Source organism: Eleginops maclovinus, chromosome 17 (assembly GCF_036324505.1).
Source record: "Eleginops maclovinus isolate JMC-PN-2008 ecotype Puerto Natales chromosome 17, JC_Emac_rtc_rv5, whole genome shotgun sequence".
NCBI lineage: Eukaryota > Metazoa > Chordata > Actinopteri > Perciformes > Eleginopidae > Eleginops > Eleginops maclovinus.
The window spans coordinates 10,322,608-10,341,696 of NC_086365.1; the positions used below are offsets into that span (position 1 = coordinate 10,322,608).

The 19,089-nt window shown below is 41.6% G+C and overlaps 1 protein-coding gene across 2 annotated transcripts in view; it reads right to left on the minus strand.

The window, feature by feature from the left end:
* Positions 1-19,089, minus strand: part of LOC134879103 (DENN domain-containing protein 5B-like) — a 52,614-nt gene that overhangs the window by 23,891 nt on the left and 9,634 nt on the right. Inside the window, exons 2-3 of one of the 2 annotated variants that reach the window (XM_063905424.1) lie at positions 5,614-5,673; positions 705-814 (exon numbers count right to left, since the gene is read on the minus strand). In XM_063905424.1, the coding sequence (XP_063761494.1) occupies positions 705-814; positions 5,614-5,673 (170 nt within the window). The remainder of the gene's footprint in view (positions 1-704; positions 815-5,613; positions 5,674-19,089) is intronic. The other variant, XM_063905425.1, reaches the window with a different exon arrangement.

A 19,089-nucleotide genomic window follows, 5' to 3' on the forward strand; every position in this document is an offset into this window, starting at 1 on the left:
GAGGATGATAGGATGAGTGGATGATGGAGGTATGGAGGAATGCTAAGAAGGGAAAATGAGGGTTGTGATGGTCACAAGGCATGGAAAGAGAGAATGATGCAGAATGTCTCTCAGCCGTCGTCCTCAACAGCTCGCAATCATCTCGGTGTTGGGTTTCAGCCCCGCAGTGCTGCATAATGGGCCCGCATCCATGCCGATGAAAGGCGAGAACCCCGGCTGAATTATTCAGGGATACTGACGCCAAGGCAGGTGGAAAAATATGCAGTGACCACAAGAGAGAGAGAGAAACACAAAGCCCCCGCTTTTGTGTTTCCTTGACAAGGTCACCCACTGTACCGACAGTTTAGCACCTGCAGCAGGGCGCCATCAACAGTCACACTTTAGAAAAAATGAATTCAAGGACTTCTAAAGGTCTGGATTTGTGAGAAATGCTTGAAAATTAGGTTTTATTAGAGGCCCTTTGAAACCACACTGCCTCATTTTCAATTATGGTTTATTTCCACTGTCATTAATAAGCTTCATACAGTAGATGAATCAGTTTTGCTTCATACATTTTTTTAAAAAACCATGTACCTAATCAAAACTAAATTCCGTATTAATTAATGAAATTTAAACACCGGTCCAAACCTCACATCCACCGAGTTCAAATATACAAGCTGCAATGTCATTTGTTTCCCCCCACAAAAATGGTTTGATCCACCTACCATGTTGACAGCATCCTGGTCGAAGGGGTTCCACTCCAGGTTCTCCGGGTAGCGTGCCAACACTTTGGACTTGAACGTTCTCTTCAGAGGACTCTGCTCCAAGTTTTCACCTGGACAAGAGAAGACAGAGACAAAGGCAATGATGCGGCAGAAACACAGAAAGTTGGTATATCTAGATTAGCCACCTCCAACTTGAAGAATCTTTATTATAGTCATAGCAAGTTTAAATATCCATTCGTCAAACTTTCCAAATGTTAACCCAGTTTCTATGGATGTTGTTACTAATGTACATGTATGTCATGTTGCTATACATAATTGAATGTTTCTGGTGGGGTCAGAAAAGGCAACACTGGGAGGATGAGCTCATGTTCGGTATATGTCACTGACAGCCCCGTCTGACTGCATGCCTGAGATTCCTCTCCGTCAGCAGCTGGACTGCTCTACAATCCCCCCCATCAACCTCTAATAAGCCTGAGGTTTCAGTCACACAAACAGACCTTTTTCTCACTTGTGTCAACCAAATCAGAGAACTATACTTTATAATCAGGGCATTAATGTTTGAATATGTCATTTAAATGCCGACAACAATAAAGCATGTCATGGCTTCAAATGACGACGAGTTTTCCAAAAGTGTCATGATAATATAGATGGTAGAGATGGGACAGATTTCCATGTTAAGAATTCCATGTCACGTCATCAATGGGGTTGCTTGATTAAAGAGATAAGGCCTGTTTTTTCCTTAAATCAAATCGTTTTTCCAACAGTTATCTTTCATAATGCCAATATAACACGGCGCATAAACTTAACTTTTCTGAGCTTTCCCATTCTAAATGTTGGTGCTCATTTAAAATGTAAGCACTGGTGTGTAAAGTCCTTCAATTGTGTGAGGATAAGAATAAAGTGGAACGAGGAAACAATAAGCAGTAAGTGTTAAATACTTTTCATATTTGGTTCTGTATTGCCTAGTCGTGTATATCGGAGCTTCCTAATCTTAATTACCAGATATAAATACACTGCATAGTATACAGAGACGGACAGTTGCCACAGTACAGAGAGACAAACTGTGTCTAATGCAGGAGAGCCAACACAGCTGTTCCGGACACAACAGCTGTCCACCAGAACTGCTTATATGATCTCATATCTATGTCACTTTATCCATTTATTCCAGTATAAATGTCTCTTTCACATTCCTAATATCCTCCAATGCTTTCCGTTTATGCACCACCGTCGCACTTTTGGTCCTTTAGAGGGAGAATGGAAACGTAATGCGCTGCTGCTGGGCATATTTTAAAGTCGTCCTAAACCGCAGCATCAGCAAAATGCTTTATAAAGGAAAATGAAAACAGAGGGGGAAGCCCAAACGCACAACTGGTGAGGGAATTGAGGTTTATGCAGTGTTGCTGTATCGCGGCTGTAAGGACATCACTAGTTCTGGAAAAATAGGGAAAAATGGTTAATTTAAAGTTTTTGAATTGGATTTCCTTTTCAATCACTTATACCTTTCATTTTAACGCACTGTCATTTCTCATTTGGTACTTATTTTAGGGAAAATGTAACTTTATGGAGGTGTCCCAGAATAAGAATTTACCAAATGTACATCTTTGACGAGCATATTATGTTTTTTAAATCATCAATCTCCTTTGTTTAGGCTCTATGCATTTATAGAGAGAGATACATGTGATACATTGCACGTTTAGATGCGCTAAGATTATAAATGACTTACTTAGGCTAGGAATCACTCTGAAATATAATTTTGAAGTTTATCAATTTCTCTCATTTCTGAATTACAAGCACAAACCTGCATTCACATGACAAGCGGCCAAACGGCTCCCTCACAGCGTTTGAAATTGACGCAGAGCTCTGTGTTCAAAATTGGAATTATTTCAACTTTGACCTAAATATCGCTGACGTTTTAACATGCAACCAATGAAATGACAGCGGTGCTAAGCGGTGCAAGCTAGCAGGGGATGTAAGCATAGAAAAGAAACTTAACTAATGGTTTTAAACCTCTCGGTGAGCAAAGAGCAGAGCGCTTATAATGTGAATGCAGTGCGGCTTTTTCGCTAGTCTCTCTGAGCATCAACTATAGATCATTAATAAGCTAGGCAAAAGGCAGTCCGAGTCAATTCAATTAAACAATTTATACCTCCCCAGTGGGACAATTATAAAGATCATAAAGCCTCTTGCTCAGGGCAACTGCAACAGAGTCAAAAAATGAAACTTTTTTGCTGATGAAGTGCTGACGGGGCTCCGATACTGGGGTCAAATCTGCAGCGCTGTAATGACTCTCTGTGGGATAATAAATCTCACCGATAATCCACGCGCCATTTCATTTCCTTTCAGTGACCAGCTCTCCGTCCCGATACAAGGTGCAGACAAACCTACATTGATTTTAGATAAGTGAATGGGCTCTGAGTCGCACCTCCAGTGTATGGACTGCAGGTAGTTTGGGCTTTTTTTCTGATTAAAATGAGGTCAGAAGGTTGCTGAAGACGAGTGCAAGATAAAGGAGGAGCGCTTAATAGATTGTTTGGAACGTTTATTTATTGATCATCGCAGCGCCCGTCACCAGATCAATATAGGTTTTGTGCGAGGATACGGCTCAATGACTCACTATCATTACAGTAAATTCTCTGACCTACAGTGTATTGGACACAGGATTACGTTTTTATACATTATTCCTAATATTGCATGTTTCTAAGAAAAATGATGACATTCTAGTAAGATTTACTCCCTTCTTGATTAATATATTCATATTTTATTTCCCCAGCTGCTTTGAAGAACAAATATGAAAGAAAAATAAGAACAAATCAACGTTTTTTTCCTTAAACTTTTCCGTGTGTACCCTTGAGGCCTTCATGTGTGAGGAAGAAGAGAGAGAGAGGGTGAAAGGGTGAGAAGCAATGCCAGACGAATAATGAAAAAGGCCGGATGACATTTAAGAAGGCTCCGAGAACACCACAAGACAAATAATGCTTCGGAGGCACGGGTGGACTCTCTGCCATGAAGTGATTCCCTCATCTACACCTATACTCTCCTATACTCAAGATGACATTTACAACACCTGATAGGATCTGAGTTTGTTCATGCATGTACAAAATTCATTCTAAAATAAATCTGTATTTTACTACTGTGTTGTTTGTCTCAGGAGGTCTTTGTATAACTTAAGGACCCTGAACGTCTTAACCATGACAAACAGAAGGTGACAGGAAAAGGATTGAGAGGGGACACGAAAATAAATAGGAAAGAGAAAAGAAGAGGCTTTCTTTGTTCAAGCTCTACATTCTCCACTTTTAATAACTCCCCATACTCCAGTCTGCAAACAAGGGGCATATACTAACAATAACCTGGAGGCAGCAAAACCAGGCTGACTCCTTCCAGCAAGGTTCAAATGAGGAGAGAGGAGAAGACAGATAGAATCGGAGGATGAAACCCTCTTTGTTAGTCACATGATGCACACAGCAGAGCACACACAGTGAAATTGGTCCTCTGCATTTAACCCATCCTAGTACTAGGAGTAGCGGGCAGCTATTGTGCAGCGCCCGGGGAGCAATGGGGAGGGGGGGATTGGAGGTGTCCGGTGCCTTGCTCAAGGGCACCACAGCAGGGCCTAGGAGGTGAACTGGGACCTCTCCAAGTAGCAGTCCACTTTCCATATTTCAAGTCTGTTCGGGGACTTGAACCGGCAACCCTACGATTCCCAGTCTAAGCCCCTACTGACTGAGCCGCTGCTGGACAATTAAAGTTAGTTACAACCAAGACAAGAGGGACTGATTTGGATAACAAGCTCAGGAACAGTTGACCCAAATACTGTGCCATGAAGACAGGAAATGAGAAAGAGGCTGAGAGGACGATCTGTATTGAAGGGTGTAGTCTGGGTTGAAGTGGTGGAGGCAGAGTGAGCTAGAGACCATAGAGCAGATGTCAGCCTTGCTCAAATATAAACTGCAGTGATTTATCTGAGAGGGAAATAAATAGGAGATTAAAACAATTTCTCTCAGAGCCTTGGTATTTGTTTTACTTCGAGTACTACAAGAATAAGACTTTAAGAAAAATAAGAAATAATAAGTCAAGATAAAAAGGTTGTACGTTAGGCACCATCATCCTTATGATTTCCACATGTCACATTTCTTGCTCTTTATAGTTGTTTCTATAGATTGAAACAACCTTATATCGCTATCTTGTTCCGGTACTGACATAATTGAATCACCGGGCATTTATTATTGGCCACGTATTAAACCCTTTTCATATGTAATAATGGTGCTGCTGGTTGTGTTGGGACGGCTACAAAGAAACTACTTAGCAACGTTAGCGTCTTTAGCACGGAGATCGACTGGCTTTATTACCTGGTTTACCTTCAGGCCTAACATCCAACACTGGGGATTTGAGTCCTTCTCCAGACAGTTCTCACACTTTTCTTTTTAAATGTACCGTACAGTAAGAAGGCGTTACTTATTAGCCGCTGCTTCTTTGGATATATTTTAGTACTTTTGAAATCTACAGTTATAGTAATTGGGGGTGGCTCAGTATCCAGAGAGGATACATTCAAGTGGACATAGATGTATATATTTTAAAATGTGATTAAACACTAACATCCTAATTACTAGCAGTGGTCAAGAAGTGTGCATATTACTATTCAGCATTAGTAACCAATGCCTTAGAAGTTGGGGCTGTTTAGTGAGAGTGGACACAGGCAAGCCTGGACATGGTGCCATCTGAGGTTAAAAGTGTGCAGGAAATGATGAGTGTGCGTCGGAGGAGATTTGAGTCTATGCTGGGACAAGGCTGATGTCATATGAGGTCACATATCTTACGATGGAGCAGCTGAGTGAGGAACAGCAGACGGGCATGCAGACGGTGTGAGGTGTAAGGCTCTGTTATGAAGATGTGGAACAGTTGATGGAGTTACCTGTGGCTGCAGTGTCTGGATCCCTGCCCTGGCGGTCTGCTTCTAGCCATTGGTACAAAGCTATGGACGAGCCACATGCAGGAAGACATGGAGCAAAAAAAAAAAAAAAAAAAAGAGCGCAATGTCAAAACAAATGCAGACAGAAAAGCGAATTAAGAAATGCATGACAATGAGTAGAGCCTGAACATGACACATTAATGATGACACAACAGAGCATAGGATGGCATTTCGGACACAACACACATTAACACAATGAGTATGTTACATATCAATTGTAGGTTATCATCAGCCTAGGGTTCTCTTCCTTTTTCATAAATATTAGACATAAAATAGTGCAATTTCAGAGCTGCAATGACAACGTTAAGCAGCTATGAGGAAGTTCTAACTTGGGGTTAGTGGAAGGAAAACTCTTATTCTGGTCTGGAGTTAAACCAAGCAGCGAGACACATTTATAGGCGCAGCAAACCACTGGGGTCGTATTTAGATCTCAGTCAAATTCCCGATAGTTTGCAATAAATAAAGACCAGAAATGGATGATGTATATGTATTGTAAATGCAACTGTATGAATGAGAAGATGGCCATATGTAGTTGGCCTAGTTTATCTAACCCAACAGCTTCACAGTCATAATAAACCTATGCTATGCAATCAAATATTGTTCAATTACAAAGACTTGAAATGATATAGATTTCATTTTGGAAACATAAATTGAAACGGCTGAACATTTCATTGGATGTTCTATGAAACTACTTTACAATATTTAAAGCGGCCCATTTTTTCTGGAAAAACAGCACAAAAAAAGGGCGTCTAACAATGAATCCAACATTTCCAATAATGCAACTACACAGTATATTATGTTCAGGGTCATAATGCGGAGATAAGCCTGCTGACATCATTGTGACATCACCAGGATTATTTTCTCATACTTGACAAAGCTCTTCCAGAGCCAAAGACATTACACAACCGCTCTGACGCGGTCACTATTAATGGCTGAAGCAACCTCACGTACCTCTGTGTCAAATTGGAAGCCTTTCCCTTTAGGACACCGACACCATATTTAGTGAAAACAGGCTTACATTGTCTACTGTAAATGTCTAGATTTGGCAGAATACAGATGAACTAATCTATGTGTTGTTGGGGGGTGTATTGTGAGCATGCAGACAGCGGGATAATCCCTGTGAGAGAATCTCTGCTCTTGTGATGGCCGCAGATTAGAGGCCTTAATCAGCTCTCTCTACACAGTGTTCCCTAGGAAAAAACACTGGTCTTTACACACTTTGTTAGTCATCTTTACCCAAAGTGTTTATAAGACAATTCTGAAAAAGATTTTTAAACACAGCACAGAGAAATTACACTCTAATCTTAGCAATGTTGGAATTGTGGGTACAGGACCTTAAAAGCCACATTTCAATCCAAAGGGCTGAGCGAGATGGTCCCTAACTTTGCAAAGAAATATGGTGTAACATGGTGCAATAATATGCCCACCGACACATGGATAGTGTGCTATGTGTGCACAGGAAGCGCCAACACGCTACACTTTGCAGTAAAGAAAACAAGCGTCGTACAGTAAATGTTTTAGGCCTTTATAGCTAATACACCTATTCACGTCATCTGTACGCTGGTGGTTCTTATATACAGTGTGTCAATATTTCGTATAGTCTTTGGTCCATACACACACACACAGAGCAGGGGCTCGGATTTCAAGGTTATTGTGGTGACAAATGATTTTATGCGGCTGGGTAATTCCTAAAATAGACTTGCACGCACACTATGGACATGTGTGTGTGTTGTGTCTTCTCATACACACAGGCAAATGTCCTGTATTATATAAGTCCAAGACATTTATTAAGCCTGCTATCTCTGCAGTTCTCTCCCTACCAGCTCACTTACAGTCTGAACACAATTTTCACTTCATAGGGCACACACACACACACACACACACACACACAATCCATAAGTAGCGCTGTTTGGCTTATTATGTATTGGTCTGCATATTCTGCTGCTCAAAACACACCATGATTAATGTGATTATTGACACTGCTAGGAGCCCTCGATCGATCAAACTGCATTTGATATTGCTGATATTATTTCAGCTTAGTCCTGGTAGTGCAGTGTACTGTGTGTACAGGGAGTAAAAGTGGTTCAATAATAAAGTAAAATAACTTAAATGTATCCGCTAACACGTATTGTGTGTATCAAAGCCTGACATATATTCTTTCTTTGTGCCAAGGAGCTCCAGAAATGACACATTAATGTAAGCCTCACTGTTGCCCTGGGTGACCTGCTCCTTATTTACTATGAACACACACTTTAGTTCATTTTCAATCCCAAATACACCCCCCTGCTGCCACAAACACTCACTAGAGCTCCAGATGGGATGAATCCATCACAGAAAACATGTTCTAACAAGTAAACAATGTCCTCCTGCTTGTGTTAAAAACCGTGTTCTGCTGTATAAAGGAAATGACTCGGGCGTATTTGACTTTGAGTGGATTTGATCTTGAAACGAGTGCATTAGAAGCATCAGTCGAGACAGCATGAACACTTGGAAGACCGCCAGTTGCAACATGTGCCTCCTAACAGCCGTAAAGCTTTATTTGGCTGGACACCCTTCTTACTCTATAACTGAACCTGCCTCTGAGACAAGTCATCTTCAAACAGCAGTACTACAGGGTGGTGGGACACACCACTTGTGTCTCTTTCTGAATGGGCGACCTCTTACTATACAGCAAACAATCGCATTAGTGATTCCGTGTTGATCCCAAACCACGCAGTATTATGTGGATCTGTATTGATTTGACTTTTTCAGCCAGATTCATATTAATTACAAACACTCATTACCCTCACTTCCCACTATGATTTCACTCCCTCACTTCCCTGATTCATTCAATTCAAACTAATTTAACTTTGTCTCTCCTACAAAATATTCATGACAATCTGAATTAACTCACACAGCACGTTACTAAGCTACACCAGAGAGGCTTTCTATCAATAACATGAGACATGCAGCCATTAATAATTGAACCGATTGCCATGAGCGTTCAGGACTACTTTTTGGCTGGAGACACAACATCGCTATACGACTACCATCTACTGGGGAGTCACACCTCGCTACACAACCAAAAAAAACACACACACACTTTAAACTTAAACCCAAGTCAGACCAAAAGGGCTTGTTTTGTCTCCCAATTGGTGGAATCCTTCTCTACCTCCCATCCTTTCGTCCCGTGATCAAAGCTCCAAGCAGCCCTTTACTCCTTCCCTCATCAAGGTGTCTGGTTGCCATGGGTTACACAAGGTCGGAGAAAGCAGCTGCCAATCAACTACAACACAGAAAGTGAATGAGAGTGTGTTGAGAGTATAGGGGCCGATTGAGCCCCTGTGGACGGCCCCTCAAAGCTGCCTCCCAAATTGAATTGCAAAGCAGCTGCCGAGCAACAGTTCAGATCAATGGAGCGAGCGTGCCGCGTCTCCACCGGCCCCTCTCTCTCTGCCTTTATCCCTAACGGTCTCCTCAAACCATTTCCATTTCAAACTCTTCTGACGCTGATTACACCGTTTAAGAATACATCTGTCCGAATTGCTTCACACAGGAGCTGACAATCACAAACCAGTCATTATGAAGAAAATGGCCTCATTGAGCGGGTCACATTGAGTTTCAAATACAGATGGCATATTCCACGAGGTCTGAGGCTGATGACTTCACTGGAATAAGAGGATCTATGTCTTGGATTGTTTTTGTTCATTTGGAACCAAAAGAAAAAGAGATACACCTTTCGATGTAATGCCTGAGATTTGTGAATGTACTGAAGTGTAAATATGACCAAATAATAATAATAAAATATATATGGTGTGCTGCAACCCTTCTTTTAGCTTTCAAATGTGAGCTAATGTCGCTTTCCCTTGTAATAATTTAAACAATAGTTTATTGTTTAATCACATTTTTAGGTTTGGACTGTTGGATAAACTCATATTCTTTTCATTTCTCATCACAATTGTTCCACAGAACATTTAACCAGAAAATAATGATGACACGAATAGTGGAAACATTACCTTTTTGCGAAGAAAAAAGATCATTTCTTCCCCCCTCCCTCAGTATTTCTGCTGACAATCAGACAACTGAAATAATGAGGTCGTTTTCACCAATACAGCCAGCTCTGCCCTGCAGGAGGGGTTTCCCCCCCTGAGTGTCAGGGGTGGGGTATTATATGCCACACACTGCATCATTAGAGACACACATCACTTAATGCACCTCTGATTACATGCAATAGGTCCCAGGAGGACACACACACACACACACACACACACACACACACACACACACACACACACACACACACACACACACACACACACACACACACACACACACACACACACACACACACACACACACACACACACACACACACACACACACACACACACACACACACACACACACACAGTGTCTGAGTGATGACTGGCTTTGTTGCGTGGCTTTAAGGCCCTGCAGATTCACATGGCTGTGTGTGTGTGTGTGTGTGTGTGTGTGTGTGTGTGTGTGTGTGTGTGTGTGTTTTCGAGGCAGACGGAGCCATCAGACAGAAAAGCTAACTCTGGGACACTGTCAGTGTTTCACCTGCAGCACAGACGGTGTGTGCTCACAGCTCTGACAGGAGGTCTGTGGTCGCCGTTATTCACAGTCCCCAGGGCTTTAACGTGATGTGCTTGTACTTCAAAAGCCAGTGCACATCCTAGATGTCTGCTGAATATATTAAAATCCCCCCCCTCAATGTGTGTCCTCATGTGTGAAAGCAACAAGGCATTCTGGGCACAAAAAGAGCCTGTGGAGTAGTACTGTACTGACAGTAAAACGTGAGCTTCATAAGGTTGGAATCTGAACAGGTACAATCACATTGATAAAAGCAGGGATATCCTCAGACACAAACTGAGCTAGTCATCATTAATGCACCATCCAGACAAATTATTCATTAGTTTTGCAGGAATCATTATTCTCAAAATTCTTGGTTATCACAACCTAGATTTCACTTGAGTAAGAGTAATTCCATCAGTATGGCGATTCCACAGACGAGTTGCCTGGCACAACACGGTGAAAATGATATTGAGTTTTGTTTCCGAGACATTTAGTTGCCTCTTTTCAGTTGGATTGCATATCTAGGTGGCCATTTTCTCAACCGCGTGTTGTGGCTTTGTTGTGTTTGTCTTTGTCGTTTCTTTCGTGTCTCTTGGTTGGTTGTTGTCTCCTAGTACTTGCTTAGTGTTGTTTTGAATCTTTTTGGTGATGTCCAGTAGGTCGCTCAGTAATCTGTTCTTAATTAAGGCTAGATAACCAATTGAACGAATGGAGTTCCAAACCTGTGGAGTAACTGGACTAAGGCAAGACTAAGACAAAATTCCAAATTGCCAAATCCTTGCTACAAACCAGCAGGAGAAGATCTGCGGCTCTCACACTTGTCATCCGTTTGGCATCACCAACACATTCCACCACCCAGGGCTCCACCAGCAGCACCTGCTACAACTGGGCAGCGTGCCTGGCCACACACATGAGCCTCCAAAGAGCTCATATGTGCACACACACCGCACACTCAACCTTCTCATTCTCTGTTAATGGAAGCAGCGCCTTCTTCGCCAGGCTTGGCTGCCGACGCCTGGCACTGTCTTGGTGAGAGTAGCATCAATCTGTCTCCTTGGCAACAGGACAACCAAAAATGTGTGTGGGTGCAATGGGGAGGGGGGCAGTTAACACCTCTCTTAATCATTACGAAATATCTTTACATGATGGGGATCAGGGGCTGCAGGGAGACAGTGCACAGGACAAGTGTGTGTGTGTGTGTGTGTGTGTGTGTGTGTGTGTGTTACAATGGTCCAGTGTCCGAGTGCCAGGACTAAGCTGGCTCGCTTGGCCCCATTCAGGACGCTACCGTGGTGATGTCATCCCCCTGTCATGCTGTCAAACACTGCTTTGTTCTTCTCTTTTTCGCTTTTAAGGTGGCGAGGAGAAGGATGTAGGAAAGGAGAGGGAAAGAAAAGACGAGGAGGCATTGAGGGTGGCGGATTCATTTTCATTCAGGCTCATGCTCTAGTCGTTCCCTCGGGTCCTTTTGTGTCCCCTCTTCATGACTCTCTGTCACCTGACTGCGAGTAGATTAGCCGCTGCTGTTGATCTACTTCTCGTTCTTCGGGCACGGACTGATGAAAGGGCCGGAGATAAACCTCACTACACTGAACCAAATCAGAGACACTGAAGGAGGAGGTGTGTATGTCGTGATAAACGGTTCACACTCACTAAAATGAAACATAAAAGCCATCAGCATTCAATACTCCTTTAACCCGTTGCACAGTGATTCCTCCACAAATGTTCCCTTAAATATTAAAAGTGTGAGATAAAAACTTTAACACTACATTTGAATAAATCCCGATTCAGTAAATTACTCAAACCTAAGATGCCATTTTGTATTTGGTTGAACAATTCTGTTTAATTGAGCTATTTTTTGATTTAGTAGTACATCACATTTCCTTCTTTTGGCCGAAAAGAGATACATAATGTGGGTTTGTAAAGTCACTAAAAAATATAATCTAGCCTGTAGATAAATGATGTCTGTAGATAAATGATGTCAATAAACAACAAATGCAAGAAAGCAAAAAGCAATAAGCACTTTATGAGAAATAAAAATAGCAAAATAAAATGTATATATATATTTTAGAGCAGTTTCAGGATGCAAAAGACACAATAACTTAATTATAATACATTTGATTTGTATTGCACTTTTCATTTCAGCAATCTCAAAACTTTGGCTTACACCATTGCGCATTGGCTTTTAACTGGATATAGTTCATGACTACTCAGTTGATGTTTTTTTGTTTAATTTTTGAATATTTGTACGTAAACTACATCATTTTCAACAGGTTTAGGCAACTGTGGCAAATCTGAAAACAAAAATACTGAGTCTACATTAGTAAAATACATTTTTTGCGTGCCTTTTGTTTTGTCACTAACTGTGTCTATCCTTGTCTTGTAAGAGGATGATCGAAGAATCGGAGGATGAAACCCTCTTTATTAGTCACATACATGCACACAGCAGAGCACACACAGTGAAATTGGTCCTCTGCATTTAACCCATCCTAGTACTAGGAGCAGTGGGCAGCTATTGTGCAGCGAGCAATGGGGAGGGGGGATTGGAGGTGTCCGGTGCCTTGCTCAAGGGCACCACAGCAGGGCATAGGAGGTGAACTGGGACCTCTCCAAGACCCTACGATTCCCAGTCCAAGCCCCTACTTACTGAGCCACTGCTGGATGCATCTCACTCTTCCCTTTATGAATATAAGACTGTATATAAGTAAGCATTAGAAATAGCAGGATTCAGAAACACTGCTCCTTCACACATTAATATGAGCTATGTAAAACAGACAGGAAGTAGCTGTCTGAGCTGCGTTTCTGTCCACATGCACGCAGAGGCAGCTGTTCCCACAGCAGCTGCAGAGCTCAGTCGAGGTGGTGATGGTGATGCGCCCGATGGGAGGGAGTCACTCTTTGCAGAGAGAAAATATATATAACGTTAATTATAAAAAGGCGGACAGGTGTGTGTGTGTGTGTGTGTCGGGCTCAGGTCTCAACTAGCTTAGTGAGTCTGTGATAGTTTTTCTTGTTTGGTTTATCTACAAATCTGAAATCTGCACAGCCGTTTCACATTTGAAGCACCGAAGCTCAAAGGGGATTTTGAATAGTTGTATACATCGTAGCTTAACGAAGAGTAACAATGGCATTCACATATTCAAAAGTAGCTCGTAAATAACTTAATATGGTTGCTTATAATCCAAAATGTTTTTAATGGTTCTGAAAGGAACACTTTCTTTTAATACACTATCAAATCGATGATTATGTCCTAAATGTGTTGCGGTGTCACGTGAACACTTGTTCTTTCTCCACAATTTCCAGAAGTTAAACTTTTCCTGAACTTTTCCAACTGGCAAACGTTGCACTGTGGCTGAAGAAAACTGAAAATGATCTGAGACTTTATGAAAGAGACGGACGTGGGTGTGAAAAGACCATCTTTGTGGCAGAAGTGACAAAGGCAGAATCGACCAAGCCTGAACACTGTCTGAATACAGAAGAGGAAGGGAGTGAGCAACGCACAAAAAGATGTAAAAATATACGCTGCGGGATGACTAACAGAGACAGAAAGACAGATCGTGATGCTGTTGAACGAGACGTGTGACAGCGAGGTGTGGGAGACGAGCACGAAGCAAAGGGCACAAGATAGGGATGACGCAGTGGGAATACGAACAAGGCTGCCAACATAAGAGAAAGAGAAAGTGGAAGAGAGCGGACAGCTGTGGAGTGTGCTGAGACAGCGTTTTATTAAACAGGACAGAAACAAAGCTGCTCTTTTATAACGGACATGACAACTCAGTCAAATCATCCCCCAAACACAACTGTAGGGAGCTCTGGGTGTCTGGAGCCATTTCTATCAAGCACCTAGAAGTGAAACTTTGGAAAGAGAAAACTGAAGTATAAGTTTCAGCTCACCAGTTGCTACTGATAAAACATTTTTAATAAGATCTTCTGCTGCTTTTTTTATTCATCTGAGGTGCAAACAACCATTCTCAATTAAAAGGCCACTAACAAAAGCAAGCGCAACAACAAACTTATGTCAACCTCCCCAATCTGTTGCTCCGTTTCTCTTTTTCAAACAGGAATAGATTCAAGATTGTAAAGGTTGTAATGTGAAATGCTGATTTATTATTTCTAATCACTTTTTGATCACTGATTAGCTACCATGAATGACACTTAAGGGGGCCATATAATGCTCATTTTCAGGTTCATATTTGTATGATGTACCTCTACTGTGACATGTTTACATGCTTATGTCAAAAGGACTTTATTTTTTCATACCGCAGCATTTTTCTTCCTCAATTTGAGCAGGATGTTTTTTTGACTTGTACAAAGTGCAGCTTAGCAATACAATAAATCATTTAAAGTCAATGGAATTAATATGAATGAATAACAAAGCAAGATATTCAGGGGGGTTAGTAGTATCCGTGTTTTTGAATGACCTTCATATGTTGGAATGTTTAACCGCGGGAAAACCCGCTAAAAATATTCTTCTTTTCAATTGCCAGTAAACGCGAGTGACGTTTTGTTTTTGTCTTCACAGACAAACCAGCAACGGAAGTGATTCTACCGTCTGCTGAATATACACGTTATTTAGTTAGAGCCTTAATTAATAGGTGCAAAGGTCAAGACTTACATTTGCTGTCAGTAGGACTGAGTTACTTCACATGGGGTTTGTTCCTCACTTTAAGCGAGTGGCTCTACAGCATGATTACAGGCCCTGGTGTGGTGTAAAAATCTGGGTGCCTCCGTTGTCCAAACAAACCCAATCCGAACATTTAACCCTTTTTTGCCACTCCTTTTTTCCATGCAGCGCAACAAGCATTCCAGTGAAGGAAAAGAAGATCCCCTTAAAAGGAGTCATTATTTCTATCATCAAATAAACCACTGTCACACGATAAGGGGCTTGCAGAAACACTAAAGGAGCATAAAGAGAGGGGAGGGAGGTCTGCCTGTTTTGATATACCTCCACATGTGATCAGAGGGTTTTTCCAGCTCGGCTCGGCAAGGTGCACACACAGATTAAAGAAAATAAGATATTCAGTTGGATATATAAAACATGCTTCTCCAAAAGGCCCACCGCAGACATCTTTGATCTTTAGGATGATCAGTTTACAGAGCAGTTTGAGGGGAGCCGTTAAACCAAGGAGTTGTCTTTGTAAATTACATAACTTTTCTTACTAGTTTGCCCTTTTAACTTGGTGTATAGACTACCTTCTTGTTTCTTATTGTGAATCAAAGCCTCTCTAACAGGGAATGTATCTACTAACCAATATTTGATGTGTCTCAAAACAAGATATATTTTCTTCCTCTGTGTCTCAAATCTCTATTGTTGTCCAAAAACAAGTAAAAACCAAATGCTGTGAGACACACTCATGCATTGGGTGCCCCATTCACCATGAACACACACTTTAATTTATGTGGACTCAATCCCACAAACAACATCCTGCTGCCAAAAATACTCACTACAGCACCAAATGTGGATGAATCCGCCACAGAAAACCGTCCCAAACAAAATACTCTTTTTCATCCTGTTGGAGTAGCAATTGTTTTTGTTTTTTAAATACAGCATCATCACATAATTGGTTTGGGTCAATATAAGTACTAATAATGCCATATTATTAGATTTTATGTTCTGGTTTGCTCAATGCTGATCCAATCACCAGTAATGTTAGTTTGATGTTGGTCTTATTGACAGCACATCTGTCAAAAACAAATTCCCCACCGAGTCTGCACTACAGACAAATGGCTGAAACTAAATTTGCCAGCTGGCTGGTGAGATTCTCGTAAATATTTAACAAGTTTCACTGTGCCAGGTGCTGCGCTGTCAGATTGTCGCCTGAACAAAGAGAACTTATGAGAAACATGATGTTTTCTCATGTGTTTTTACATCCTGCATGACAGCCATACTTGATTTTCATTGGCAGACATTAACAGTGTGTGTGTGTGTGTGTGTTAGGGTGTGCAGAAACACAACGCTCGATACTTAAAATCCTGGCCCGCTGACAGTCAGCATAAATCACTGCATACACTCAGAAGGAGAAAGGATGAGAGCAAGTCAGTGGAGAGGGGGTGCGGAGATGTTAGTGCTCTCTTTAGCTCATCAACCCCCCTTCAGCACAATAATCTGTCTTGGGTAAATGCTCTCTTGTCTCCACAGCAACCCCTGTGCGTCGTGTAGCACACAGAGAGGGGGTAAAAGGCAGCTGTTAATGGAGGTTACGTCATCCCATTTGAACCCAGGCGCATGTTAATTGTATTTCCTTCAAACAGGCCCCTCAGCTCAACTCATCTCACAGGGCTACCTCAGGGTGAGGGACAGGCAGCAGACAATACTAGTGAGGTTGTATCACGGATACAATCCTATAAAAGCTACAAAACCAAGAGAAATAGTAAGGGAGGTTTTAAGGAGGCAGCTTGGTTGGAATGGCCTTAAGGATGAGCAGGACGGTTGCATAAGCTTATTCGGCCGATCGTCCCACACTGCAGCCTCGAAGCAACTTCTCTGATATAATGCGAATGGAGAGATGAAGAGAAAGGAGAGGACACTGGGAGCAGCGAATGTCCTATTATTTTAGAAACTTGCCGGAGTGAGTGAAAACTGAAGTTGACAGAAGGTTCTAGAGAGATTAGAGCCGAAAGTTTAAACCGTACTGATGTTTATTCTGTTTACTATGAACTGTGAGAACTCTGCATTACAGTCGACCATTAGGGGCATGAATAAAGTAGCGGTAAATGTGTGAATTAATGGATTGATTTCCGATTGATTTCCGATGCCCCTTCCAATGTTATTTATATATTTGCCGGTGAGGAAATATCCATGAACTGAAAACAGACAGACATGCTTTGGAGGCACGTCATAACTAATCCCTTCCTTCCTCACTATCCATCAGTCAGTCAGAGTTCTAATTTCTGCTGTCCTGTCACGTTTTGCCCTTGACTCCGCCGGGATAAACAATCCAAGGCACTGGTTCAGAAATAGCTGCAGAATCTGTCTAATCTGCCTCGACAAGCCCACCCGTGCATGGCCCAATTACATAACCTGATGTTGACTCCAGGAGGGGGGGGGGAGAGCGCTACATGTAGCGGGGAGTAAGTGTGACCAATCATACGCAGAAAAACTAATTGTTGATGTTGTTGGAGAGATTTTGGTAGTTTTTTGAACACATTCTGAGGGATTCACCGTGTCTGTGACATAATCAGACCACCAGTCACCTGTTATTCAGTTTCTATTCAATTAAATTTGTTGTCGGGAGTTTGTAGAGTTTAAGTAAATTAGAAACCCTTTTTATAAAATATATTTTTCTGTTTCCAAACATAGCAATTTTAACCTATTTTTAGCATTTTAACTTGCTGTATAGACTTGTTTCTTATTGTGAATCAAAGCCACTCTAACAGGGAATGTATCAAAGCAAGATACATATTCTTCCTCTGTGTCTCAAATCTCTATTATTGTACAAAAACAAGTAAAAACCCATCAGTGAGACTCATGCATTGGGTTCACCATGAACACACACTTTAATTTATGTGGACTCAATCCCACAAACAACATCCTGCTGCCAAAAATACTCACTAGAGCACCAAATGTGGATGAATCCGCCACAGAAAATAGTCCCTAACAAAATACACGTTTTTGTCCTGTTGGAGTAGCAATTGTTTAAAGAAAAGAAATAGCTGGTGCAAGCCTTTTGTTCCTTTACTTGAGCACCAACACCACGTTGTTAACACTCCTTTACAGGTGAGTCCTGTTTTGAAAATCTCATTAAAAAGATGAATTACCAGCTGCTGATTGGAAATAGATGTAAACAGGATGAAATGGAAAAAACCTTGAACTTCATTGCTGCAAAAATCACCAATAAATATTGTCTTTGCCCCCTTATTTTGATTTCAGGGAACATTTAAGTTACTGTTCTACTCGGTCAGACGAACATGACACAGACACCAAAGACCAAAGACCAAAGCAAAAAGGAGATGATTCAATCCATTCTCCGGCTTAGAACAAATAAAAAAAGTTTGCAAAGCAGCAGTGAGGGACAGTAGGACACGGAGTACACTGGCTTATCTGATAGCGGTCATGCTTTGTTTACCCAGCCTTATCACTCTGACCAGAAGTCAGGATGAGTTGGAACTCAAATCAGTGAGAGATCAAAGTCCAATTAACCAGCCAGCACACACACACAAGCACACACTCGGTTTTCTAGAAACAGTACACGTGAACTTAAATTCCATTTGCACCAGTACTTGTATTAACGAATTGCGTTATCACAGGATCCAAACAAACTCATTCATTTCTGAGGTTAGGACTCGTTCCTGCACCTATAGATAGGATGCTTGTCTGGAAAATGTGAACATGGGATGTCTTAGGTGTTTTACCATATAATTAGTGCCGTCGTTGATTTCCTCAGATTAAGCGTCAAAATGAACAACAGAATTCATATTTGGCTCTTTTCTCTGATCGTTTGAGGAATTAAAGGCTCCACGAAAAGCCATTTCAAAAATGATTTTGCCAAAACTGAGCCTCCAAACTTAATAGAACTGTAGTTTGCCTTCAACTAAAGTGTAATCTGATCTATAAGAGCACATGTCGTGTGCATGTGTTGACTTTATATAAAGCTTGTCAACCAGATATGTGCATAAAAGGATGCAGCATGTTTGTTTGTGACACTTTATGCCCCCCCAGCATCCGTCAGACACTCTGTTGCTTGTGATTAGCCTGAGAGGCAATTATATAATAAATAAATAAATCTTCTCCGCTCTGTATAATCCAGTGCCGTTTGTGACCAGCGTGTCTCCCAGTGAGGTGACGCAGCAGTGGCCGTAATCTGTCACAAGGGGCCTTAGTTACCGTGGTGCAGCCTATCG